Genomic DNA, 26412 nt, shown 5'->3' on the forward strand with positions numbered 1-26412 from the left:
ATTCATCAACTTTCTCCTTTCTCAAGCCATGGATGGTGTTGGATTCAGAAAGAGGAGCCGGTGGTGGATTAGTCCATCAGCTTGCGGGCTGTTTTTTTCCATAATGAAGATTAACAGTAAAGCTGTTTTCACACTGGAAACAAATGAGCTCAGTACAAATTAAGAAAACATTTAAATATCTTTAAAAGGAAATATGTTTACTCAACAAACATTTGGAAGATTTAAATGAGCTAAATAATGAAAGAAATAAAATTCAAAGTAATAGCTGCATATACCTTTAGTACAACAAAATATCAAAGATTTAAAAAATAGTGATCTGCCCAGTGCTGGTAATATGCAATGAAATGACACATTTTCATATACCACTGATAGGCCTATCTATTTGATTTAGCCCTTGTAGAAAGTATCAAACTCACTACCAGAGTCTTAAAATGTCTATTCCCTTGATTCTGTAATTCTGTTTCTGGAATTTTTTTTTTTTATGATTTTCTATTTTTTTTTAAGTAACCTCTACACCCAAGGTGGGACTTGAACTCACAACCCTGAGATCAAGAGTCACAGGCTCCACTGACCAAGCCAGCCAGGCGCTCCTGTTCTAGAAATCTAACCTAAGGAAAGCTTTAATGTGGAAAAGAACTTTGGGCACAAAAATACGCATTGAAGTGGTTAATTATAATAATATCAACAGTGGGAGCACATGGACTATTTATCTGACTGCAGGGAAATTGTTAAATAGACTACAGTATGTCAACTCTGTGGAATATTTTAAATCTATTAAGATGATCTATTTTAAAGAGTGTATGAAAACATGAAAAAATTCCATGACACAATGTCAAGTGAAACAGGGAAGATAAGACTGTTTATGTAGTATTAAAAAATTCACACATAGTAAAAAGTTAGAAGAAATTCACTGCAATGTTAGTAGTGCTTAGGTTTGGGAATTTTATTTTCCTTTTTGTTTTTAATTAGCTCTGATGTCTTGGGGAAGTAAAAAATAAATAAATAAAAAATAAAACTGCAAAAACCTGTTTGGTTTTGGTCAATTCAAGATTTGGCAAAGAAATGATAATGAAATGATCAAAGTCACTTTTATATTTCATAAAAGAGAAATTTTTCCAGTATAAAAGAATTTATTAGAAAGGAAGAAATAACAGGCATAAGGAACTGTGCCTTGTAAATGAACACAACGAATGCTTGAGCGCAAGATCCAGGACCTGGACTGTGGGTTCAAATCCAATTCCACCTTTCCCAGGTGTGTGTCCTTGGACAAGTTACTTGACTCCTCTGTGCTCCAGTTTCTTCATCTACAGAATGCAAATAACAAGAGCACCTTCTTCACAGGACTGTCAGGAGGATTGTGTGTTCATGGAGGCCCTGGCTCTTGAACATGCTCACATGCTCTCTTCGTCTCTCTGTCTCGTCACCGTCTCTGTCTCTCTGTGTCTCTTACATATATATATGGAAGTGTAATCTACCATTATTGTCTTCTCATCATCTCCATCAAAGCTCAGGAGTCCAATACCACTGGTGTTCAAAACCCCTCTCCGCGCCCCACTTGCTGTGGGACCCAGAGAAAGTACATTTAGCCTCTCTTGCCTGAGTTTATTTGTAAAGTGGGGAGAGTAAAGTACCTGCCTGTTAGGGTTGCTGTGAGAACCAATGAGATCAGGTTGGTCATGTGCTCAGCACAGGGCTTGGCACACAGTGATGCTCACAGCAGAGGTAGTGGGGAGGTATTGAGGGCTGCTACCATGGTGGTGGGTTTTGTTTTTCTTTAGGTCTCTTTTGAACCAGAAGGAAGTTTAGGGGCGTATGGAAAGTGAACTAACAATGAGGGTTTTGCTGTCCACTTCTGATGGAGTAAGGAAGTTGAGGATCAGTGATCATCATAATAGTTTTTGGTTTATATTGCTTTATAGTTTTGAAGCTCTTTACATGTATGTTCATTCCTTGATACAGCAGTTCTGTGATGTAGTAGACGGAAAACCTGTCCTCATCACTGCTGTTTACGAATGTCATAGTCCCTGTATTTTTAGTGGATTTCAGCAACTAATTCTATAAATATTACACTTCACTCTTGATCTAGCTGTTCTTGAGTACTTAGTGTTTTAGGTAGTTGCTATGTCCAGTACTTTGGACTTAAAGTTCTTTTTTTTTTTTTTCAAGATTTTATTATTTGAGAGAGAGAGAGAATGAGAGGGGGGAGGGTCAGAGGGAGAAGCAGACTCCCCACTGAGCAGGGAACCTGATGTGGGACTCCAGGATCATGACCTGAGCCGAAGGCAGTTGCTTAACCAACTGAGCCACCCAGGCGCCCTGGACTTAAAGTTCTTTGTCCTTTTCTTTACTCCCTATGAGCAACCCATTCAAGTGGCCATATCTTGGATTTTGTATCCCCAAGAATTATTCCACCTCTAAATTCTTTTATTTTAAGCAGGGTTTGAACTCACGACCCAGAGATCAAGACCTGAGCTGAGATCAAGAGTCAGATGCTCAACAGACTGAGCTACCCAGGCATCCCAAGTACTACTTCTCTTTCTTATTTTCCCAGGATATTTACATTAAATTTTTTGGTTATATGAATATTCTCTATTAACAGTCTATGCCTATATATATAATATTCAAAATGAGCATTACAGTCTACTATGATTGGGGTTTTTTTTGCTTTTTATTTTTTGTGATGATAATAATTGTCTTGGTTGGGGCACCCGGGTGGCTCAGTCGGTTAAGCAACTGCCTTCAGCTCAGGTCATGATCCCAGAGTCCTGGGATCGAGCCCCACATCGGGCTCCCTGCTCTGCAGGAAGCCTGCTTCTCCCTCTACCTCTGTCTGCCGCTCTGCCTACTTGTGCTCTCTCTCTCTCTCTGTTAAATAAATAAAAATCTTAAAAAAAAATAATAATTGTCTTGGTTTTCATGTTTTTCTCTCTCTTTGTAAGCCTCTTGTCTGAAATCAATGTCTCCTGCCTTTCTTCTGGCTTTAGCTCTGGATAGTCACTAACCCTTTGTAATTGCTAAATCCAGTGGAGTCTTCCAGCCCTAAACTTCTATAGATGTGCTCTTCTTGTTACTTCCTCTTCCTTTGGTTTCCATGACATCACTTTATCCCGTCTTTCTGAGCACTCCTTTTTAGGCTTACTTATGCATAGACCCCTGTTTATCTTCCCTTAAGTGTAGTGTTCCTTAGGATTCTATCTGTAATCTGATTCTTACCCAACAGTCTCTTTAGGCAATATCTGCCATGGCCATGAATGACTTCTGTTATCTGTTCCTCCTTATAGAACTTTCTTCTAAGCTCATTTAACTGGCCATTGAACATACAGATAGAGAGTATGAAAACATTTGTCAGTGCTTCCACTCCTGTTCAAGGTCCCACTCTCTTCTTGTGACATCTGCATATGAATTGTGTAGAGGCTTTGGTATCTGCCTGTCTAAAGTTCCCTTCGCCCTAACAGCTCCTGTTCACATAGACAAGCCACCTCCTTACCCTTTTACTGTTCCATTCCCTTCACACACCACCAAATACACACACACATACACTCTCTTCTCTAACTTTTCCCCCCTCAAACCCCTGCACTGCCTCTCTCCATTTTTATTGGCAAGAAAGCTAAAAGTTTTCTCTCCCCCATCTCTTCCTATAGGAGGAGGATGTTGGGCCCATTGTCAGATCCCAGAGAAAGCAAAGTATTTTACTAATTTAGTATGCTTTATTTGTACTTGATAGTAACTATTTTAGTAGGCCATCCCTTTTAAAGCGTGTTAATCCTTGAAATGTTTAAAGAATGATCACTTGACAGCCGTGCATATGCATGCAGTCTCTTCTGCATTGTTACTTTTAGATTTAAAACCACGAATGGGATTGTAATAAGAATTTTATTTTCAGAATTAAAACTAAACATGTGGGGTTGTAATGTGAATTTATAGGCAGAGATAAGGTATCTTGTCTAAACAAGAAAGAAAAAACACAATTGAATGTTCTCTTTTCCACTTTTTTTGCTGTATGTAGTTAGGACCATGAGTCTGAGCTTACATTCCTAAAAGCTACAGGTGTCAATCAAATCATTCAGAGAGAGCACTCAGAATGAGAAGAGAGAAACATCAAGCCTGTTAAAGAAGAACTCTCCCAGGAGCCTTAAAAAGGGAGCCCATGTGAATCGGCATGTGGTTCTAGAGACATGGCTTGATGTTTATTTTTAAGAAGTGTAAAGGTGATATTCCAACAGGTCTCAAGGTTTTTCACTGTCACAGTCATTGATGATGGTGATGGTAGCCCTTTGTTTTTTGTTATTATTTGTTTTTTTTTCTAGCTTACCAGTTTGTTCTGTGCATTTTTTAAGGTCCTTAAAATTCTGGTCAGGGCAGTGGTTGACGGGATGACCGATCGAAGTGGAGATGTTGCAACTGGCCTCAAAGGGAAGCTGCAGGAGCTACTTGGCAGAGTGACTTCAAGAGTGACGAATGATGGAGAAATCTGGAGGCTGTATGCCGAAGTGTATGGAAATGGGCAGAGCAAAAAGCCTGATGAAAATGAAAAGGTAAGTCTTCTTTCATTTCTCCCGGGTGCTTGCCTTTTGTTTGAATTGTGTGTAGTGGATCTGCTTCTTTGATGGTTGGGGGAAGAGTTAAATAGCTTGAAATGGAAGATTGATATGCTCAGGTTTTCTATTTTGATTCAGAATCTTTAACATAAGCACTTTGAATTGTGGGCAGGTTAAGACTTGTAAGCATTCATTTTTTTTCTTTCTATGAATTTTTCTTACATAATTTTCTATGTTTCCTGCAAAAGGGTCTCTCCAGCCTGCTCCCCCACTGGAGCTGCTGTGAGCAGCTGCTCCCATTATTTACCCCCAGTCCTTTCTGCAGGCTCCTTGCCGAAGACTCAGGTAGATGGGGCCCAGGGACAAAGACGGTTTAGATCTGAGATAGGGGCCATGGAAGGGAAAAAGAAAAAGGCACTAGGTAAGAACATTGGAGGAGAGCTTGTAAGTCTAAACGCAAAATGCTTTACAGAGGTTGCCCTGCACCTTTCTCAAAAGTGCATTAGAACACCAGTTACACTCAAGTTATGCCTTTGGCCTCTTAGAACTCGAAGGAGCCCCCAGAGTTTCCAAGGTTGAAATAATTGTTTTCTGTTCTTTTCAAAACATCCACAACAAATCACACGTATTCCTTGCGTGAGTTTGGAATTTGCTGCAGTACAGCTAATCTGGGGGGTTCCGAGCCGTCTCTCCTCCCTCAGTCCACGCAGCTGGCTTCTACCGTTGCTTGTCAACCCAGAGAACACGTACTCGCACGCACGCAGGCACACACTCCTACTTTCTGTCCTTCTGTTTCTTCTTGAATTATGTCCTCTTGCGTATATGGAATCCAGGGTAGTCTGAATTCTCTGATCGGTGACTTCTCCCTCAAGAATCTGCAAGGATGGGGCTGGGAAAGAGTATTTTAAACTTCTGTGAGTATACACACCTCTCGGTAATTCTGTAGGTGTCATCAAGTTCATGCCTCATTCTCTAAACCGGGCTCTTAAGCTGATGGCTACAGATGCCGAGGAAAGGTGTGTGCCCTTCTTCTAGATTTTCAAACCTGGCATTTCTGTTTTTCTGTTTGGAGGGAAGTGTCTCTATCCAGATACATCCATTTGATTGCTTTTAATTGCTTATTGCTGTTGGCTGTGCATCTGTACCCCTTCTTTGATGAGAATAATAAAGACCGTGCTGCATGACCCAGATGCTCGTTGTTCAAGTTGGAATTAGTTCCACATGACTTCTAGGAAACCAAGTTTGAAATGTGCATTCTACTTGTTATTCTGAACACTGTTCTTTTTCTGTCCTCAGGCGTTCCAGTATCTCTCTAAGGCATACAAGTGTGACACACAGTCCAGTTGTTGGGAGAAAGATATGACATCATTTAAGGAAGTGGTGCACAGAGCCTTAGAACTTGCACATGGTATTTGATGTAATGTTCGCTATCCCTGCCACGTTTTAATGTATTTGTACTGAAAAAGAATTTGTCAAAAGTGAAGTTCCATTACAAATAAGTTCAGATTATTTCCTTCTATGGAAATTGTCATATTTCATGCAGCAAATCTTTATAAGACCAGCTGCTAGGTAGTAAGCACTTTGGAGCAATAGTAGCAAATAGAGGCCGGAGCGGTAGGAAGGATAGAGGCTTCAAAACCATTGGAGTAAGTGATGGGTATCAGGAGCTTTCAGGACGCGGAGTACCTTTCCAGCTGTGTCTGACCTTTAAGCACACAAGGTCTGTTGGTGTTGATTGTGTAGTACTAAGGAAATCTGTTAACATTTCCTGACTTATAACCTTCCTTTATAAATGAAAATATTTTTTCTCAAAAATACATAGATTACTGGAGAACACAGAATGTACAAAGAGCTGTGGCATATGCAAAATAAATAAAAAATATAATCCTATCCCTGCCTTTGGGAAATTTAGTGGGTGATATTTGAGGGGAGAGATAACCTTACATATAAGGTTGCATGCCTGTTGGGTATATTCCAGATAAAGGCCCCTTTTCATTATTTGCATTGATGAAAAAATATACCAGTTAAATTTAATAGTGCATTTTTATATTTAGAATTGAGTATAGATGTGTGATGCCCTGGATATGCAGTTCAAATAAAATAATGAAGCCACAGTATTAAGAACTGAATCACAGAGACTATGAACGTATCCTAAAGTCCTCCTCTAACTTTTTTGGCAACTAATAGTTACAGTAATTGGGGAGCCAATGAGGGACCATAAAAAGGGCAGACCCTTGAAATCAGGGAGACCTAAACTCCAGGACCGTCTCTGCCACGTACTTTCTAGGTGGTGGTGGGTAAATCATTTAACTCCTCTGAGCCTTAGTTCCCTCATCAGTAAAATGGGGGTAATGCCTACCTTCTTGTTAGGAAGAATAAATGAAAACACATTTAAACACTTAGGAGTATCTTGCACATGGTTGAAATGTGAATCCCTGACCTCACCCCAACCCTGTTCCTTCTGGGGTAGAGGAGCTGAGCTGTCTGATAAGGCATTCAAAACTAAAAAGAGAAAAATGAAGAACAAGAGTAAAGGTTAACGTGTCTCTAAAGAAGTCACAGAACATTCAAACAGTTTAGAAATGGGCTTAGTAGTTGATAATTCTACTTACGGTCTTTGATATCACTGACAAGAAGAATATAAATATCCAATTATCTGGGCCGCCTACCCCTTGACAGATCAGGGAGACATGCTGAACTCTGTGTAGCTGAAATACAGAGTAGATGAGTTGGAGGTCATTGCCGATAGACCCATGGAATGTGGCTGCAGTTCATGTGGCTTGTGCTGGCCTCATGGTGGGTGGGCTCAGAGGGAGTGCAGTCCTGATGCCTTTGACCTTTGTGAATATAGTACCATGTTTGAGGAAACCCATACCTAGGTGTATTATGTACATAATTACAGCAAGGTGTAATCTCCTTGGAAGAATTTATCTTATCTACTTGAGATTGCCAACTCTAAACATTTCTGTGAACAGCTAACTTTCTAACAGTCAAAGCCAAGATATTTTCTGTAGTCACTAAGTGATGCTATTAAACCTGCCAAATATAAATGCACAGGTTAAAGAAATAAGTACTGCAGGAAGAAAATCTTCACTTAGTATCTTAAAGTCGTTTTTAAGCTATTTGGGGCACCGTTTTTCATCAGGGCAATACTGGGAGAAAAACAAGCATCTATTCTTTTAAGTTTCCTCTGACTTTAATGAATTAGGTGTTGGTGCTCCTACAACAATTTAAGCATCTGTGAGTGGATGCTCAGCTTTAGTTCCTGGTGATATTTTAGATTTATGAAGATAAAACTTTACCTTTTCTTTGTTGCTTTTGTAGACCAGTGCTCAGTTGAGGAATGAACTGGGTTTCTTTGTTATTCTATTCTTTTTTTTATCTTTCTCCCCACCACTGTTGTCTATCTTGCTCAATTCTGAAAAAGAAAATAAAACATTAAGAAAAAAATCTACACACATCTGGACTCTGAAAAACAAACTGAGGTTTCTGGAGGGGAGGAGGGTGGGGGGATGGGTTAGCCTGGTGATGGGTATTGAGGAGGGCACATTCTGCATGGAGCACTGGGTGTTATGAACAAACAATGAATCATGGAATAGTACACCAAAACAAATTATGTAATATATGGTGATTAACATAACAATAAAAAAAGAAAAAAAAAGAAAGCCAAAAAAAAATCTACACACATCTACACACACACACACACACACACACACACACACACACACACACACACACACCCTTCCACATGATTTACTCCCTTTTGGGTTGCTATTTTTAAGAGTAGCCATGTACTTGACAGGACAACTGCAATGTCTCTCCATAGGGCTTGAGACCTTTCTGTAACCATGTTGTCATTGTGTAGGTACACAAGGTATTATCTGGGGTCTATTCATTTACAATTTCTGCTCTTCTGTTTTCTGGGAAAGGGTAGGCAAAAGCTGGTTCCTTCTTTGCCATCCAGGGACTTTCAAAATAATAGTTATGCATTTTAACTATAGTCTGCCTGGAGGAAGCACTGGTATCTTGGATTTCCTGATGATTTGGAACAGCATTTTATTTCTCTCCCTTTCTAGAACTCTTTGTCTCTAGTGCTTTTTGGAAATGGGATTAAGCAAGGGGTGTAATAGTGTTTTTGTCTTTTTGCTCTATTTTTTTTTATTTTTTCCTGAATGAAAATAAGAATTTAAAAAAAAAGAAGCTGTTTCTGATACGTTCCTAGGTATTTAACAGCCCAAATACCTCAGCCATGGTAGTATAGTGTTCTTCTCCTAAGGCACACAGACAGCAGAATCCTCACTATCTCCAGGTTGACTGTGCTCTTTGAAAACGAGTTGCACATTGTTGATTACCATGCATTGTTTCAACCCTTAGCTGAGAAATGTCAAAGTCTAATAAATTATTTTGAAATGAGAATGTCAAACTTGGTTCTCACCAGCCATGGAAGATATTAAATAATGATAAAACGATTTTCCAGGCACAGGCAATCCCCACCAATTGATGAGAGTTTGCATGCAAGAAGGACACCTATTTTCCATTCCTGGTCTAAGATCTAGGGCACTGAGTGACTTTCATCGTTGCACTGTTTAGTGTAGTTTTAAAATAGGATCTGGTTATCGGTCTGCTTTGTGGCAAGCGTAATTTAGAAGAACAAAACCAAAAACAAACCATGGAGAGATATCAGGCATTGTATTTTTACCAAGCTCTTCCCTTGTTCTTATAAAGCATTAATAGCCAGGCCTTCTGCTAGGGAGGATTACCCCTCTTGATAATTTCACGTTTTAGGAAGATGGGCTCCCTGGCTCACTGGACACAGCGTTGTCACGCATGAGTGACGTTCTCTCCCACTCCCTGCTGATGCCAAGCGCCGCCCAGCAACCTGAGAGCCCGGGTGTGGTCACCGCTGAACGCAAGCACATAGGTTGTTGAAATCACTTCTTCCAGAATGGGGACGTAAACCCGGAGTAGGAAAATGCAGTTAGAATTGAGCTGTAAATACCTGGATGTTGCTTCACTGGACTGGAGTCATGGGCCACTGTGAGCCCCCGTTAGGGACCTGGTGCTCCGGGAGGCTACACTAAAGATCTGCTACATCTGGTTTTGCCCTCTGTGGGCACCTTGTGTTCAGTTAGATTTTGTCTCTTTTTGTCTAATTTCACAGTGTGTGTGTGTATGTGTGTGTGTTTAGGGTATCTTCCCAGTGATCTGTAACTTACCAAAAATCACCTATTTCCCCTCAAAATTCTCCGTTTAGCAATAAGCGTGAAGAAGGATAATGGGGGAAATTATGCACATAATTGTTGTCCTTTTGCCAAAACAAAATCTTTCCATGTGGGAATATTTCTAAAGTCTGTACTATAAAATCCTAATTAAGTAATTGTTTTTGGCACTTGTAAATTATCGTTACCAGTATTTAACGCATGTTTTCTCCCATACTTATGTTTCAGTGGCTATAAAACACAGTAAAAACAAATCCAGTCCCCAGGAGGCTGTACAGGTGCTTTCTTCAGTTCGACTCAATTTACAGGGCCTGTTATCTAAAGCAAAGGTGAGAGTGATTTAAAATGTGATTTAACTCAAAGTGTCATAGGAAGAAGGGTCTCTAAATCTTCTGCTCTTAAATCTTCTTGTACATCAGGGCTGATTTTAGGCCCACGTTACGTTTTGGATATCAGCCCCCAGGGTTCAGTTGGACTGGTGGGGGTATTATTGGCCCAATGGCTGGACTCCTGTGGGTAACTTGGGAGTCTTTGAAAGTAATACTTATAACCCAGCCCTACTGCTTTCTTGAATTTAAATTAAAACAATGCTCTTCTTCTTGTCACTTTTTCCAAAGTGTGACATATATGCCACTGACAGCACGTGGCTGAACTTTTGATTTTAATGTGTATTTATTTCAGCACATGTTAGAAAAACTATAACTAGCACTTCAGATCTACATTTTCCTGAATATTATTGCTTGTTTTTCATTTGCAGTAATGTAATGTTTCCTTTAAAAAAAGACTTTTATTTAAGTTTAAGAAGTTGATTTTGAAACAAATATTAAGTAGGTAGTATATGGATTTCACAGAGATTAAGGTTGGTGCGTGACTCAGGTTTGACAACTAAAACATTTACCATCAATCTACAAATGCCACCTTGTGAACTAGCGCTGGGTTGTGGATGCCTGAGAATCCCTGAGGGAACTGGTTTGGAGTCTGAACTCGGAGTGTCTACCTGTGGCAGGTCAGGCATGGGGTGGAGCCTGGGAGATCCCTACAGCCAGTGTGGATTATACCTCTGGAAGCAAACTGTAAAGGAATATAGTTTTTTTTTTTAATTAATTAATTTATTTGAGAGAGAGAGAGAAAGCACGAGTGGGCCGAGGGAGAAGCAGGCACCCCGCTGAGCAGGGAGCCCGATGTGGGGCTCGATCCCTGGACATTGCATCATGACCTGAGCCCAACCGACTGAGCCACCCAGGTGCCCCAAGGAATATAGTTTCTAATGCAATTCAGTGCTTTCTTTTCTCATTTTTGCTTGCCTTCACTATTTAATCTTGGGTTGTAAATGAATTCTGACACTTCTGAGAGCAAGTCTATGGCAAGTGAAGTCACTTCAGGACACATGTAAAAACCTTCCCAGAGTAGGTATGCCTTTTTATTAATTGCTTGATCTTTTCTGATGAGGGCATCATTTGTGCCCCTTTACATTATTAACTTGCTTTACTATCCTTTTAATCTGCAAGCTGGACCCGGTTTCTATAATCTACCAGGAAGAACTGTATTTCCTCCCAGCTTGGTAGGATAACTTCACAATTTTGTATCTCTCAGAAGGCTGCACAGACTCTCAAAGAAAGTCAAGGTAGCAAGCTTCTCCTGTGACTTTCCTTCTCAAATCGGGAGCTAGGTTTCCTAGTTTAGTTTTGGTTAGATTACTAACCTACCCACGATTGTTTATTTCCTCCGGAGATACTCTACTAGTTCTCTTATCTCTGTGCAAAGCTTTTTCTTATAAGTTATTACTTTTACATAAATCTGTACCTGCAAACCTAAATATCTTGTCTCTGCAGGTACTGCCCATCCACCCTTTTGTGGAAGATCCCCAAACATTGAAAATGAGGCCTCAGAACATCATCTATGTTTAGATTTTGTTCTCCTTAGATCCCAACTGGGAAAATTTGCCTCCCAGCGCCTCCTTCTGAAAGCCTGTTTTGGCTAGAGTGTTTGGGAGTCTCTGATTTTGTGGTAGATCATATGCCTTTCCTATTTTTTTTTTTAACAACTTGGGTTTGCTCAGCTGAATTGCGATCCCCAAAATAACTTTTTTAGAACACTTTAAAGAGTGAAAATGAAATAGGATAGATAGCTCTATTGAATAGCTTGTAATAAGCTTGGTTTGTACCAATCTCTGATCTTTTCTTGCCGGGCCAGGGAGTTCATGGACATAAACTCCTAGAGCCTAGAGACTCATCTGAGACTCCACCAGTCCATGGGCTCCTCCCATCCCGCCACCCCCCCTGGCCAGTCGCTGTGCAGATTTGCTGCAGAGGGCATGAGGGCTGTTGGGGAAAATGCCGGAGAGCCTGGAGACAGGGCAGATTTTACCACTTACGCACTTTGGGACCCTCAGCAAATAATCCATTCTTTCTAAGCCTCAGTTTCTCTCTCCTTCCTCTTTAGTTTATAGGTGAGTGATGCAGATTCATGATGATTTGCAAGCACTATAATTCTTCGTAAAAATAAAATATGCTATGTGAGTCTAGGTTATTTTTCTAAAAGGTGTTTACTGATCACATTGCAACGGTCTTATGTCATTCTCTAATGAAATGCTGTGCACAGTGTGACTACATGGTAATGTGACAAATCTTTACTGAACATTGATGAAGTCCTGCATTCAATGAATGTTCTTGGCTCCAAAAATCACTGTGTGAAACTCTAAGCTTGTCCCAGTGATTATACCATCACTCAAAACATCTTTGGGACTCCCTTTTTAGAATAACCATCAGAGTATTTGTCATGTCTTATTATCTATGGTCGTGATAGTAAATAGTCATATGGTAAGGGTAAACAAGTCATCTAGTCAGGCCTGGTGAAAAATATAGACAGTGAGACTTCTGGGTGGCTCAGTCGGTTAAGCGACTGACTCTTGATTTCGGCTCAGGTCATGATCTTAGGGTCCTGGGATTGAGCCCTGTGTCGGGCTCCGTGCTCAGCACGGAGTCTGCTTGAGATTCTTTCCCTCTGCCCTCCCCCCTCCTCCCGTTCACACACTCTCTCTCTCTAAAATTTAAAAAAAAAAGTATGTTGAGTAAATTACATTTCTGATCAACACACAAACACACACACATGCACATTCTGGTCGTAAAATCCTGAAACTCATTTTCTTGGGTGCCTATCCTGGCTCAGCAGGCAGTTCCAAAAAGAGAGGCCCTCTAAAATGCCTCAGCTATGGTGGCATTATCGTAGTATGTTGCAGTGTGCCTCCCAAGGCAATTCCTTTTACAGGAAGAGGGCACATTTATTTTTATTTTAATATGCTGGGCTTCTTTGCTTTTACCAAATCTTGATAATCTTTGTGGCCTCTGAGTCCTAAGCCGTAATAATTTTCAAATAATTGGCATAAAGGGGTATGATTTGTATGAGCTTGAATATAAAATATATTCATTTTGCTTATATACACAATGAATAGATTTGTTTTGTTTGGATGAAAAATGTCCATTCATCCTGAAGCCATCATATGACATCAAAATGAATAACCAGGGGACACCTGTGTGTCTCAGTTGGTTAAGCATCTGCCTTCGGCTCAGGTGATCCCAGGGTCCTGGGATCGAGTCCCACATCGGGCTCCTTGCTCAACAGGGAGCCTGCTTCTCCCTCTGCCCCCCCCCCCAACTTGGGGCTCTCCCTCTCTCTGACAAATAAATAAAATTTAAAAAAAAATGAATAGTGTTCAGGGCAGCCATTTTTAAGAGTAGAGCTCATTTGAATTTACAAGTTCAGGCATGTTGTTTGATGCCTGGTTTAATTTTGCAGCTTGTACATTTCCAGGATGGTGAACAGAACAAACATTAACCATTGCTACTACCATGTGGTATTATTAGATATAGGGAATTTTAATTCTATCCTCTGTACCTATTTTATTTTAAAGAGATTGTCATTGTTTTGATAGTTCTCCTTTGTTCTTTATGTTGCAGCAACTTTTTACAGATGTGGCAAGTGGAGAAATTTCCAGGGAGTTAGCTGATGAAAAAGCAGAGATGGACGCCCTCGTCTTAGAACTGCAAGGCCTAAGCAACCAGTTTCGAAACCAGTACTGACCATCCTGGGAGCAGTTTTTGGAAAAGGAGCGCTTACCTTCTGAATTTCTCTTACACCTTTGTATCTGAAACAAAAGATAATTGATTTTTTAAAATAAATTTCTCTTTAATGGCTAACATTTTTGTTTTGTGATTTTTCCACGTTTGGACTTTCCGAAGTATGTTAATTAAAAGTTCCCTGTTTCTTTAGGCTTAGTTGCAGTTGAATTTAGTATATTCTTTTGTATTCTGTGCTGAAGTATTTCGGCACTAAGAGAAAAAATTATAGTTTTCTTTTTAGCATAGGGTTTATTCTCTCTCAGCCTAAAATGAATTAGAGCATCCTTTGGAAAGACTTAGTCTGTAACAGGGAAAAAAATCTGCACACTACAAGTCTGTGGAATCATTGGATCGGCTGCATTATTATCCAAAAATGATAAAAAGTAGATAGGATGACAAATGTTTTTCCTTCTTGAGATTTTGTATTTGTGTCAGAAAGATACAGGCTTGGCTAAATTAGAAATGTGGGCATACTTTAGCTTCTAAATCAAGAAAATGCAAGAAAAAAAATGACATAACCCAAATTTTGATTGAGCCATTAACCACTACTAACCAGGCTGACCCTCCTCATTTTGTAGACTGCCAGTCCTAAAGATGGTTGTTTAATAAGGTTATTATGAGTGAAGATAGCCATAAATGGTGCCATATTACAAAAATGCCAAAGTAAAATGCTTTCTTAGTAATGTCTGTGGAAACAAATATTGAAGGCAGCAGCTGAGCTTAATGATCTTACTACAAAAGTTGTAGTGAGGAATTCTCAGTCCTGGCTTGGGTTGCTGAATTTTGGGTCCCATGCATAAGTCATTTGACCCTTGCTTTTTATCTGTGTTCTTATTTATAGAATGTGAATAATTTCTACCTCTGGCTTCTTTGTGAGTTTCAGCTGCCATTGGAAATTTTAAAATGCATACTCCACAAATACAAATACAAGTATTCTGAACATTAAAAAAACAGTCTTTAAAAACTTCCATGGATGAATTTTAGTTATAAATGCTTACCAGTGCTATTCCTTTTCTTAGCTACCTGCTTTTCTTAGCCACCTGCTTTTCTTTTCTAGTACACAAGTCTAAAAAAAAGTTGATGTCTCGGGCGCCTGGGTGGCTCAGTCGTTAAGCGTCTGCCTTCGGCTCAGGTCATGATCCCAGGGTCCTGGGATCGAGTCCCACATCGGGCTCCCTGCTCAGTGGGAAGCCTGCTTCTCCCTCTCCCACTCCCCCTGCTTGTGTTCCTGCTCTCACTATGTCTCTCTCTGTCAAATAAATAAAATCTTAAAAAAAAGAGTTGATGTCTGCCCCAAAGCAGTTTCTTTTACAGGAGACATAGTAGTTATGAGAAAGACCAGTAAAGTGAGCTCATAGCCTGAGTTAACATTAAATGTCCATTCAAATCTTTTATGGAAGCTGTTGGAGAGTAGGTGGGTAAATGGATGGATGGATGGATTGAGGTTTTAAGATGAACTCTTTATCAGTCCCCGGCTGTGATCCCCAATAGAAAATGGATAGAGAAATACTTGGAAGGGCAAAGGTTTCAGGAATCAAATGGAAAATTGAAGAAGTTTCCAAGTATTAGAAGTTTTTAGTTCTCAGTTTGTTTTCCTTTGGCTTCAAGGTAGAAAGACATGAGTGAGTCTGAGTTGTCGCAAACCAAGTCACAAAAGGATCATCTCCCTTCCAGGCCTGTTCTCAAATGCTATGTTGAATCAAAGTTTCCAGGACGATGCCCTACATCCTCTTTTTTCTTGGATTGATCTCACAAAAGAGAGCTGTTAAATGTCTTCTTTTAAAGACATAGATCTGTTCATTATATTTAATAATCTCATGTGAATGTTTAACATAATTGAAGAAAATGTATGGGGAGGTTCTATGGTAGAATAGGAAAAGTTGAGGTTTTATCAAAACCTCACCTCTACCACCTCCTAACACTTAATACTTAACATTCAGTTACTTAATTTCTTCATCTGTAAAGTGAGTGTGGTGATAATCGTACCTTCCATCAAGCTTTTAACATCTCTTAGAGCACTTTCACCCCGCTGCAGAGTCAGTAACACAGTATCTTTAAAATGCTGTATTTCACTTACTATAGGGTCTTTGATGCTTCATATTGCTATATTATGATTTAAATACTTGCTATTTCCAAACATCTTTTACAAATTTCAACTTTGGTTTTCGAATATCACTACTTTTGTTTTTGGCATTACTTCTGTGCATTGTCAGGTAGAAGAATATAAAAGATGTGATTCTTTAATATGAATAATCATGAATATATGAATAATCATGCCAATAGCTACAAGTTACGGAGCTCTCACTCCATGCACTACGTCGTAGGCTTGTGATATCACCGGGAAACAAGCTCACAGACTCTAGAAAGAGAAGTAGCCAGAACTTTCTCTACTTGCTCTGTTGGGGCTAGAAAAAGCTTCCAGTGGTCAGCCGATTTCTGTCTTCTCTTTATCACAATGGGATGCCTGGAATGTTTGCCTGTCATTGTTTATAAAGTTCTTCAAGGAGAGAAATTCTGTGAAATCTCAGTTCTTAATAGCCTGTGGTCTATTATAGTCCTTTTTTTAAAGAAAATTTAGTAAAGCTTTCGTTAGCCTGTTTCCAAAGAGGCCGCATTGTAAGTGGGGGACTTAACTGCAGAGGAATTAAGCCCCAGTGGAATAAGAAATATCTTCTTTATATCCAAACCTCAAAGTCAGGAAGCTTAGTGAGTTGATGCTGAGTCTGGGAAGCAGAGCCATGGGGCGTGTGCCAAGCGCTGGCCGGCGGGGCTCAGAACTACAGAACCCCGGGTTGGACTTTGAGTTTCCTTTTCAGGGTAAGTGCTTGGCCTTTCCTCAGATGGAGCCTCAGTATGGTAAGGAGGACCCCAAACATTGAAAGCATTGAGTTACTTGTATATCAAGGCTATTCTTCATGCTGTACTTGTTTCTGTTGGACATGCTATCAGTGTGCTTTTCATAAGCAGACATTTAAGGAAGAAATGATACTGAATAGGTGTAGTAACTCAATTCACCTATGTTCCAGATGCCACTCAAAGACTGTGACATAAGCAAAGGTAGGGCTAGTTTGGGTTCTTTGTGACCATTTATCCAAACTATGGTAAATCTACTAAGTTAAAACCCTGGGTGAGTCTCATGAAAAGTACTTTTTTCCACTTCTGTTTTTATAACATCCACATCAATCTAAATCACTGTTTAGATAAGGTAACTCTACTTTACAGGCCAAGAGTGAGGAATAAAACCTGTTAAGTAGATGCAACACACTCCCTTTCTGCCTGTTCTTTCGACAGGCCCTATAGTGAAATGGCAAAGAGCCTTTATTCAAATGGTGGGCGCCATGCTGTGGTGATACAGATGGATTTTTCACAACGTGCAGAAGTGCTTATAAATAGATAGGTTTCAATCAACAAGTAGCTTATTCAGGCATGTGCTCAAATATAGTAGCTGCATTCATTAGACAGACATTTCCACTAATCCCAAGACTATACTAATAAAAGAGTAATCCCTATGGGCTCAAGGTAGTGCTGGCTTGCTTTTAACTCTTATAGAGTCTTTCACAGACCTAGGCCTAATAATAATTGTAGCTGCATTCGGTTTTCACCAATGAATTATAAAGCCAAGCTTATCTTGGAAATTTTTTCTTTTATTTTTTTAAACTGCAGTAGCTTAAGTGGACAAAGAGGTACTTTTTACCCTGGATATATATGCAGCTTGCAGCAAAGCCAATTTAAAAGCAATTGCATATGCATTTGTGTGAGTGTGTGCGTGCACCCATTGTGTGTTCTCATTACTTTATCATAAAGCACTTTCTCTTTCATCTTGGTTAATAAAGTGGTTAATAAAGAGTTCGCTTGAGCAAATTTTTTTTCCCCCCTTTGGCTTTGGGATAAATAACAAGTTAATGTCAAGTTTGAGTTTTGCAGACTCAGTAGAGTGGTTGGACTTTTCATGTAGACCTTTTCCTGGGGCTGGGCTTTGTTCAACAGGGTCTTTACCCCTCCCACCTCATTCAGAGCTAGCTCTAATTAGTTCACTTAGCACAAGCTAACATTTTTCCCTTGCCAGTGATGTCAGACCTGTCTTCCTTTTTATTATTCTGACTTCTTATAAACCACAGTGACCTGTGAGTCAGCCACACCATCTTTCAGCCCCGTGCCAGCATTGTGATCTGTGGAAAGAGACTCCTGCCAAGGACTTCGAGGTGGAAAACTGATAGTATTTAAAGAGGTCTTCTGAACGGTAAGGGATCAGCCATATTTGAATCTTTGGCGGTGTTATTGCCAGAAAGGGGTGGGAGGAAATAAATCATGGTAATGTTGGTTAAGGAGCTAACCCATGCATTGCTAACTTTTTCCAGACTGAGGGCTCACATGGATGTCAGTATCTATGGAGGTGCTCACAGACAGAGGAGTCCTGCTCGAAGCCTGTGGGGCTTGAGGAAGCCTTAACCACTCTGTGGCCGATCAGCATTCACAGACAGAGATGTTATAACAAGACTGATCCGAAGACACATGTAGAAGTGCTTTTTTTTTTTTTTAAGATTTTACTTATTTATTTGAGAGAGAGAGAGAGAGAATGAGTGGGGAGAGGGACAGGCAGAGGGAGAAGCAGGCTCCCCGGGTGCCAGAAGTGGGGCTCGATCCCAGGACCCTGGGATCATTACCTGAGCTGAAGGCAAATGCTTAATTGACTGAGCCACCCCAGCGCCCTGTAGAAGTGCTCTGAAAATGAAAAGGTTCAATAGAAACACATGTCCAAGTGTCTTAGAAACCACCGATAGTAAGCACTGACACCATCTTTTCTGTCCCTCGGTTGGGAGCTTGATGACATTCAGTGCTGCTGGGGTATGACACCAATGTGTCGTGTTCTCAGTGTCTTCATTTGGTAGCAGCCTCCCCGTGTTTCTGGGCTACCTGTGTGCATGGGGCAAGGGAAGAAGCCGAGAATGTGACGAGTTTTTATGAGGTGGTCGATTTTTATATCCTCAGGAGTTCTCCAGTTGGACCCGTGCTGGGAAAAGGAAAGCGGAAGGGTGACCCGAGGAATTGACTGATGAGGTGAGTCAGGGTGAGCAGCCCCAGGTGTGACTTCCAGCCTCCCCACTTCCTAGCCGTGACCACACCTGAGCCCCTGCAACCACTTTGGGCCTCAGTTTCCCCAGCTATAAAATGCAAATCACCGCCCTACAGAGAGGTCTTTACCCCTCCCACCTCATTCAGAGAAAATTGCTGTGGGGGTCGTTATCAGATGCCGTGTGTGAAGTATTTTGTGAGCAACGGTGAACAATTAATTCTTGTTATGATCAAGAGAAAGAAACATTGTGGATGGCCTTTCGGGTCCCAGGGACTGGCAGAGTCCCTGGATGGGGGCATCCAGCCACTGGGCTCTGGTTTCCATAATCCCCGTGGGGGGTCATGACCCCGTGGTCTGAGAGACAACACTGCCGAAGGTTTTCCGGCCTTGTGAGTGCCCTTCGTCGCTCTACTGACCGAAATCAGTTTGGCCTATAGGATGCCTGGTGCCAGTGTTGATAAAGCCGTCTTGGTATTTTTCTAGCTGTCTGGCCAGAAAACCTGCTTATGCCTCCACAATTCTTTTTCACAAAAAAATGTGTATCCACCACAGAGCTGGAGTGTGCTTTATGGACTCAGTTGAGTCCCCTGACCATAACCAGTAAGAAAGAGGTTATTTTTGGGGGTGGGTGTGTCCTGATGCATGTTGTCCTTCCCCTTTAATAAATTACACAAGTGTTCCATTCCATTTTCATTGTGAAAAAATTAGAAAATACAAATAAGAAAAATACTGAATCACCCAAATCCCCACCCCTGTAGAAAATAACCACGTTAACATTTTTCTGCAAATGTGTGTGTGTGTGTGGGTACACGGGAAAGAAAGAGATAGGCTTTTTAAAAAAATTTAATTAAGCTTTCTAATAAAGCACATGGAAGTAGGCCTGCCTTCAACCTGGCGGGGCTCAGAGCCAGAGCACAAATGGGGGCCCACGTACCACATATCTAAATATTTAAATGTTGTAAATCAAGCTAAGAAACAGTGAAAATTTGTTTTATGCTTTGGATCTTAATAAATATTCCTATGTAGTGACTTGGAAGGGTGTATTTTAATTTAGAATTCTCAAAACCTCGGAATTCCAGAGCAGAAGAGGGTGGTGCAGGGACAGCTGGCCCTCTCTCAGCCCGCCCTTCTCTGTGGGGGCCTCGTATGCCAAGGGGTGCACACCCAGCCACTGTCTCAGTCTGTCTTGCCACCCAGAGGCAGTCATAGTGCCACCCTGCAGACCTAGGAGTGCATGGACCAGAGGCCACTCTGCCCTCGGGAGTATGGACTTGGGGTAAGGCCATGCCACTCCGGCTGCAGGCTTTGGGCTTTTGAGCAGGGGATTCTGGGGTCTCAGGTACCTGAGCCTGGTCGAGAAGGTGAGGTTAGTATAGGCTCTAGATGGGTATATCCCCTTGGTCCAGTGAGCAAGGGGTATCTGGAGGACGACGAGAGAGAGACGTTTGCCCAGGGAAAGGCATCTCTTGCCTGGTGTTAAGGGTGGTGTTGATGGCAAAGTGGTGTCAGATACACTTCTTCCCCCTCCCTCATTTTCCTAATTTTTTAAAGATTTTATTTATTTATTTGACAGAAAGAGAGACAGCGAGAGAAGAAACGCAAGCAGGGGGAGTGGGAGAGGGAGAAGCAGGCTTCCCGCTGAGCAGGGAGCCCGATGCGGGGCTCGATCCCAGGACCCTGGGATCATGACCTGAGCCGAAGGCAGATGCTTAACGACTGAGCCACCCAGGCGCCCAAGAGAGAGAATTTCTAGTCAACATGCTATGAAGGAAAAGAATAGCAGGAATAATTTAGTTTCTCTTTTCTCTGCATATTAATCCACTGCCAGAAGAGTGATGGAAGGAACTAGACAAGCCTGACTCTCCCTGTCTGTCTGTCTGCCTCCAAGACTTTCCCAACGAAAGAGAGTGCTCTCTCCCCCGCGTCCCCCAACACATGCTCTCCCCGTAAGCACACTTGAGTCAAGGCCCAGGCTTGTCTGAGAGCTGACCTGTCTCTCTCTCTTCTTCCTAATGGGGTGGTAGTTCTGGATTGAGGTAGGTATTTGCTCTGTAGTTCCAAACTCTCCCTTTATGGATCAGTCCACGAGCTATACTGCAGGCAAAGTATCTGGGGGCTCACATGTGATAACACATCAAAAAAATAAATAAATAAAACGAACACTTTGATTTCCATGTGTTGGAGTTCAGAGTGTGTACCTCAGTTGGTTTTAAAATCAGTCCAGAGAGGAGAGGAGAGAGTGATTAATTACTTGGATTTAAGCCCTAGCTGGGTTCATTGAGTTGTCTCGTGGATTTTTTTTTTTTTTTTTAAAGTCTGGTGAATTTTTAACCAGGGCTGTGAATCTGAGCCATCTAAAGAATTTTCAAAAAAAAGGACAACTACAAAATCCTAGATTTAAATCCTGGAGATTCATATCCATTAGTCCTGAGAAAATGTCTTTTTAATGCTCCAAGCGTGATTCTGATACTTACCTGAAAATCACTGAATGTAAGTGAGCTTTATAAAATGAAAATAGATCCTATGTTGCTTCGTCATAGACTGACAGTAAAGATTAAATGGAAAAAAATTCACTGAATATTGAAGGTCTCTGTATAAAGTATTGTTACTTTCATTATGAATAATTATGTAGTATTGTTGATTGCTATAGTTATTAAATAACATACATTTGGAGCAAAATACAATAAAATAAATATCAATTTCAGTTTCCAGATTAAGAAACCCATATTTAGAACAACTAAATATATTGGATAAAACATTTTTTAAAGATTTCCTTTTTTTTTTCTTTTTTTTAAGATTTCCTTTTAAATGAGTGGCTGAGGGCACCTGGGTGGCTCAGTCAGTTAAGCGTCTGCCTTTGGCTCAGGGTCATGATCCTAGGGTCCTAGAATGGAGTTCTGCTTGGGCTCCCTGCTCAGCGGGGTCTACCCCTCTCTTTCTCGCTCGCTCTCTCTCAAATAAATTAAAAAAAAAATCTTTAAAAAAATGAGTGGCTGAATCTATTCAGTGGCTGAATAGAGGAATAGGGACATTCCTGGTGGCCATGAAGCATGAATGGAGAGTGGTTAATGAATACCAAAGGTGGAGTGTGCCCTGCAGGCACATACTAATTCATGGGGGAGTAAACTTAGGTATTAATACATGCTTGGAGACTTGAGGAAAAACCCAGGACCCATCAAAGTGGGAGGTTGGCTCAGGGATCCTTTATATCCAAGACCATCCTCCATGAAAAGTAGAACAAGAGATAGTACAAAACTCACTCAACAGAGGGACATTGGTGGGAGACTTGTGTATCTCAGCCTTGGCTCTGGGTTAAAGGGAAAAAGAAAGAAAAAGAAAAATATCTTTTGTGATCATTCCTAACTCTAAGGCTGCTCTTATACTGGAATTTATATACCCTGTGTGGCCTAAAGCCACAAATTTATATCTGGCACACCCAGATTGATGTGCTACCAGATATTTGATAGAATAAATCTCTTTGAAGGAAAACACTTTGAACACAGACCTCAATGCATTATCCCAACAAGGCTCCAAGTAATAAGAATTCATAGTAAAATATCAGAAATGCACCAGTAGGTATGGCACCATGGATAAGAATCAGTTGAAACAAACGGAATAAGATTGACAAAGACTACAGATGTTGGAATTATAGAATATAGAAGAAGTACATTTTTATGTTTAAGGAAATAAAAAAGAAAATCAACTTTGAACGTAGAGACTATCACAGTTTCAGAAAGATTTGAAAAAGAACCATATTAAACTTTTGGAAATGAAAAATATAATAATTGAAATTGGAAATTTAGTAGTTAGGTTAAACCAGGGTTTCTTAACCTTGACAATACTGACATTTGGGCTGGATAATTGTTGTAGGGGGCTGTCTTGTGCATTGTAGGTTCTTACTAGTGTCTCTTGTCTCTATCCTCTAGATGCCAGTAGCATGCCCTTCCTGGTGTGGCAACGAAAAATACTTCCAACGTTGCCAAGTATCTCCTCGGGGATAAAAATCACTCCCTTTGAGAACCATTGGATTAAACAAGAGAGCTGAAGAGAATTCATGAAGGAATGAAATAATGCAGCACATCATTTCAGAAAAAAAAAAAAAAAGAAAAAAGAATTTAGAAGACATAGAGCATAGTTTCCAGAAGGATGTTTCTAATAAAAGTCGCAGAAGGATATTAAAGAAAATGGGGAAAGGGCATTTGAAGAGTTAACAACTGAAATGTCTTCAGAAGTAATGAAAAAATTTTATTCCCAAATTCAGAATTTTCATATAAATTTAAAAATCAACTTCTCAATTTATGCATACACACAATCAGCAGGGATTTTGAAAAGGAAAAGAATTTAAATGGCATCATTTATAATAGCATGAAAAATTCAAATACTTAGGAATTAATCTTTTCAAAGATATTATATACGTCAATAGAAAACTAAAACATTTTCAGGAAAATTAAAGAAGTTCTCAGTAAATAAATGGTGGGAAATACTATGTTCATGAATTGGAAAACCCAGTGTAGTAGAGATGTTTCTCCCCAAATTAATCTATAGATTCCAAATGGTCTTAATCAAAATTATAGCAGGTTATTAAAAATCTGTTTCTAAAATGTATATGGAAATTCAAGGGCTGAGAATGCCACAACAATCTTGAAGAACAAATTTGAAGATTTATATATCAGAAATGAAGATTTACCATAAAGTGACAGTCATTAAGACAGTGTGATATTGGTGCAAGGACAGACAGACCAATGGAATACAATATAGAGACCAGAAATACACGTAAACAGACACTTGATTTATGAAAAAAGTGGCATTGCCAAATGCTGGAGAAAGGGTGATCTTTTCAATAAATAGTGCTGGGTTATTTAGATATCTATATAGAAAAAAAGTGAATCTTGATCACCCCACCTCACACCAGACACAAAAATCAATTCTTTTTTTTCCTTAAAATTAATTATAAGTGAACTGTAGACCTAAATGTAAAACAATAAAGCTTCTAGACGATAATATAAGAGAATATCTTCATGACATTGGGGAAAGTAAAGTGTCCCTTGGGACACAAAAAGCACTAACTTCATAGGAAATTTAAAAACAGTTTTGAACCACATTAAAATTGAGAGCTCTGTTCATCAAAAGACATGACAAGGAGAATGAAAGCTAAAAGGTGAGTGTAAATACTTGCAATACATATAACTGGAAAAGGATGTGCATTCAGAATATTAATAAAAACTACTAATAAGAAAAAAACAAGTAAAAAAATGAGGCACTTCACAAAAGAGGATAACCAAACATCCAATAAAACTACAAAAATATGCTCCAACTCAGTCCTCAGAGAAATGCAAATTAAGGTCACAAAGAGATGACCACATACTCAACCAAATGGGTAATATTGAAATGACTTTGAGTGTCAGTGAAGATGTGGAGTAACAGCAACTCTTACACATTGCTGGTAATGGTATAAATTGATACTAACACTTTGGAAAACAGTTGAGCAATATCTACTAACTTTGAAGATAAGCATACCCTTTGACCCAACAATGTTACTCCTAGGTGAACATGCATATATACAAGCACACATGTGTGCATCCCTGCACCCAAACTCCCCTACAGGAATGTTTATGGCAGCATTATCCATAATAGCCCCCAAATGGAATCAATCCAAATATCCACCCACAGTGAAATGGATACATAAATGGCAGGAGAGCCATGCAGTGGAATTGCATGCATCAGTGACTATGAATGTACTATACTAAACCCCAGCAACAACATGAGTGAATCTATGTTGAGCAAAGGAAGCCAGATGTGAGGGGAAAAAATGCATGTGGCATGTTTCCATGGATATAATATAAAATTGAAAAGGCAGATGAAATTAAACTATAAAACTTAGTGATCCATGCTGGGGTGTTAAAACTGTGAAGGAAAGCAAGGAAGTGAATACCACGAAAGACAGTGGTTACTCTTGTGGGTACACTCTTGTGATGACCAGGAGGGTGTGTGAAGGACTGCTGGGGAGTTGGCAGTATCCTTTATTAATTTGGGTCATGGTTAACGTAGTTTGCCAAATCATTGAGTTATATATTTTTGTTTTATACATTTTTCTGAATGTGCATTACAGTTCATAGTAAAAAGCTTTAAAATGTTAGGAAGAGGGCGCCTGGGTGGCTCAGTTGGTTGAGCCACTGCCTTCGGCTCAGGTCATGATCCTGGAGTCCCGGGATCGAGTCCCGCATCGGGCTCCCTGCTCGGCAGGGAGTCTGCTTCTCCCTCTGACCCTCTTCCCTCTCCTGCTCTCTGTCTCTCATTCTCTCTCTCTCAAAAAAAAAAAAAAAAAAAATCTAAAATATTAGGAAGAGTGCAGGCACCCTAATGTGAACCTGAGTATCTGTTTTTCCCCTCTGGATCTTTGTACTTTTCTACTTCTTTGGCCTTTCCTTTTTTGGAGGAGCCCTGATTCCTTTTCCTTGCAAATCATAAAATTGACTTTTGAGAAAGCATACTGCTCTTTGAGGTAAAATTTGGCATCATAAACTGAAACTTACCCCCAGGTAACTTTAACTACCACCCCCCACTCGCAAACACCTTAAACAAAATGTAACATTTTACAGCTCTCCAATGGTTTCACCCTAAGACAAAAATGTGGATACTTTGATACTATGCTCTAAATGCTTTATTTCTTTTGTCTCACACAGTTAAGATCCTGTGCCTTTCATCTCACATTGCTCTCTGGATAAATAGTGTGGTACTAACATAAGGGAACCTGGCCAGTTTTGAGTCATTGATAGAGTGTGGCCATCTTGTTGACCAAAGCCAGCTTCTCACATTTCCTCTTGAAAACCATGGTGTTGACATGTTTAATATCCTGTGGCATTTCCTCTGGGCTCCATAGTATGATGGAAAAAGTCCCTGTTGATGTCTGATGGCCAAGTTGAATAAGCAAGGCCTTGAGACGATCCACTTCACAACTCTGGTTGGGGTGGTGATTTCCCTTAAAACTGTAATAGGAATCCTGATAGTCATTTCTTGACAGGATACCCACACCACTACTTTCAGGGAGAGTACTTATGTGTGCCTGGATGGGTTTTGAATAAATAAAAGTGAAATCTTGTCCACAGCTTGACAGGGAATGATAAATCAAAACCCAGCACACTACAGAAAAAGGGATAACCCTAAGGTTTTAAGCTTTTCTGGAAGAATTCCAAAAAGGCATATTTTAAGGGAATGTCTCAGGACAACCCTAAATAAACTGGTGACCTACAGATCAAAGACGCTGTGTTTTATTAGCCATCTCCTGACCCGACCAATCCTACTGTCCTCTGACTGTTACACGCATCCCGATAAACCCTCCCTTCTCTTTCCTTTCTTCCTCTGAGAATCACAAGAATCACAAATCAGCCCTGACAGCATTTGGTTTCTCATCTTCAGGAATGTAGCTGGTACATTCTTTATGTGAAAGAGGCAATCCTAGGCAG

General features: G+C 40.2%; 1 protein-coding gene across 1 annotated transcript in view; it reads left to right on the forward strand.

Annotated features, from left to right (window-relative positions):
* TTC27 (tetratricopeptide repeat domain 27) overlaps positions 1-13953 on the forward strand; it is a 172224-nt gene extending 158271 nt beyond the window's left edge. The window contains exons 17-20 of the mRNA XM_028117196.2: positions 4338-4535; positions 5835-5946; positions 9986-10086; positions 13714-13953. Coding sequence (XP_027972997.1) covers positions 4338-4535; positions 5835-5946; positions 9986-10086; positions 13714-13836 — 534 coding nt within the window. The 3' untranslated portion in view covers positions 13837-13953. The remainder of the gene's footprint in view (positions 1-4337; positions 4536-5834; positions 5947-9985; positions 10087-13713) is intronic.
* The last annotated feature ends 12459 nt before the right edge of the window (positions 13954-26412 follow it).

This window comes from Eumetopias jubatus, unplaced genomic scaffold (assembly GCF_037043125.1).
Source record: "Eumetopias jubatus isolate StellerSeaLion01/CBP00866 unplaced genomic scaffold, mEumJub1_p1.0 scaffold_9, whole genome shotgun sequence".
NCBI lineage: Eukaryota > Metazoa > Chordata > Mammalia > Carnivora > Otariidae > Eumetopias > Eumetopias jubatus.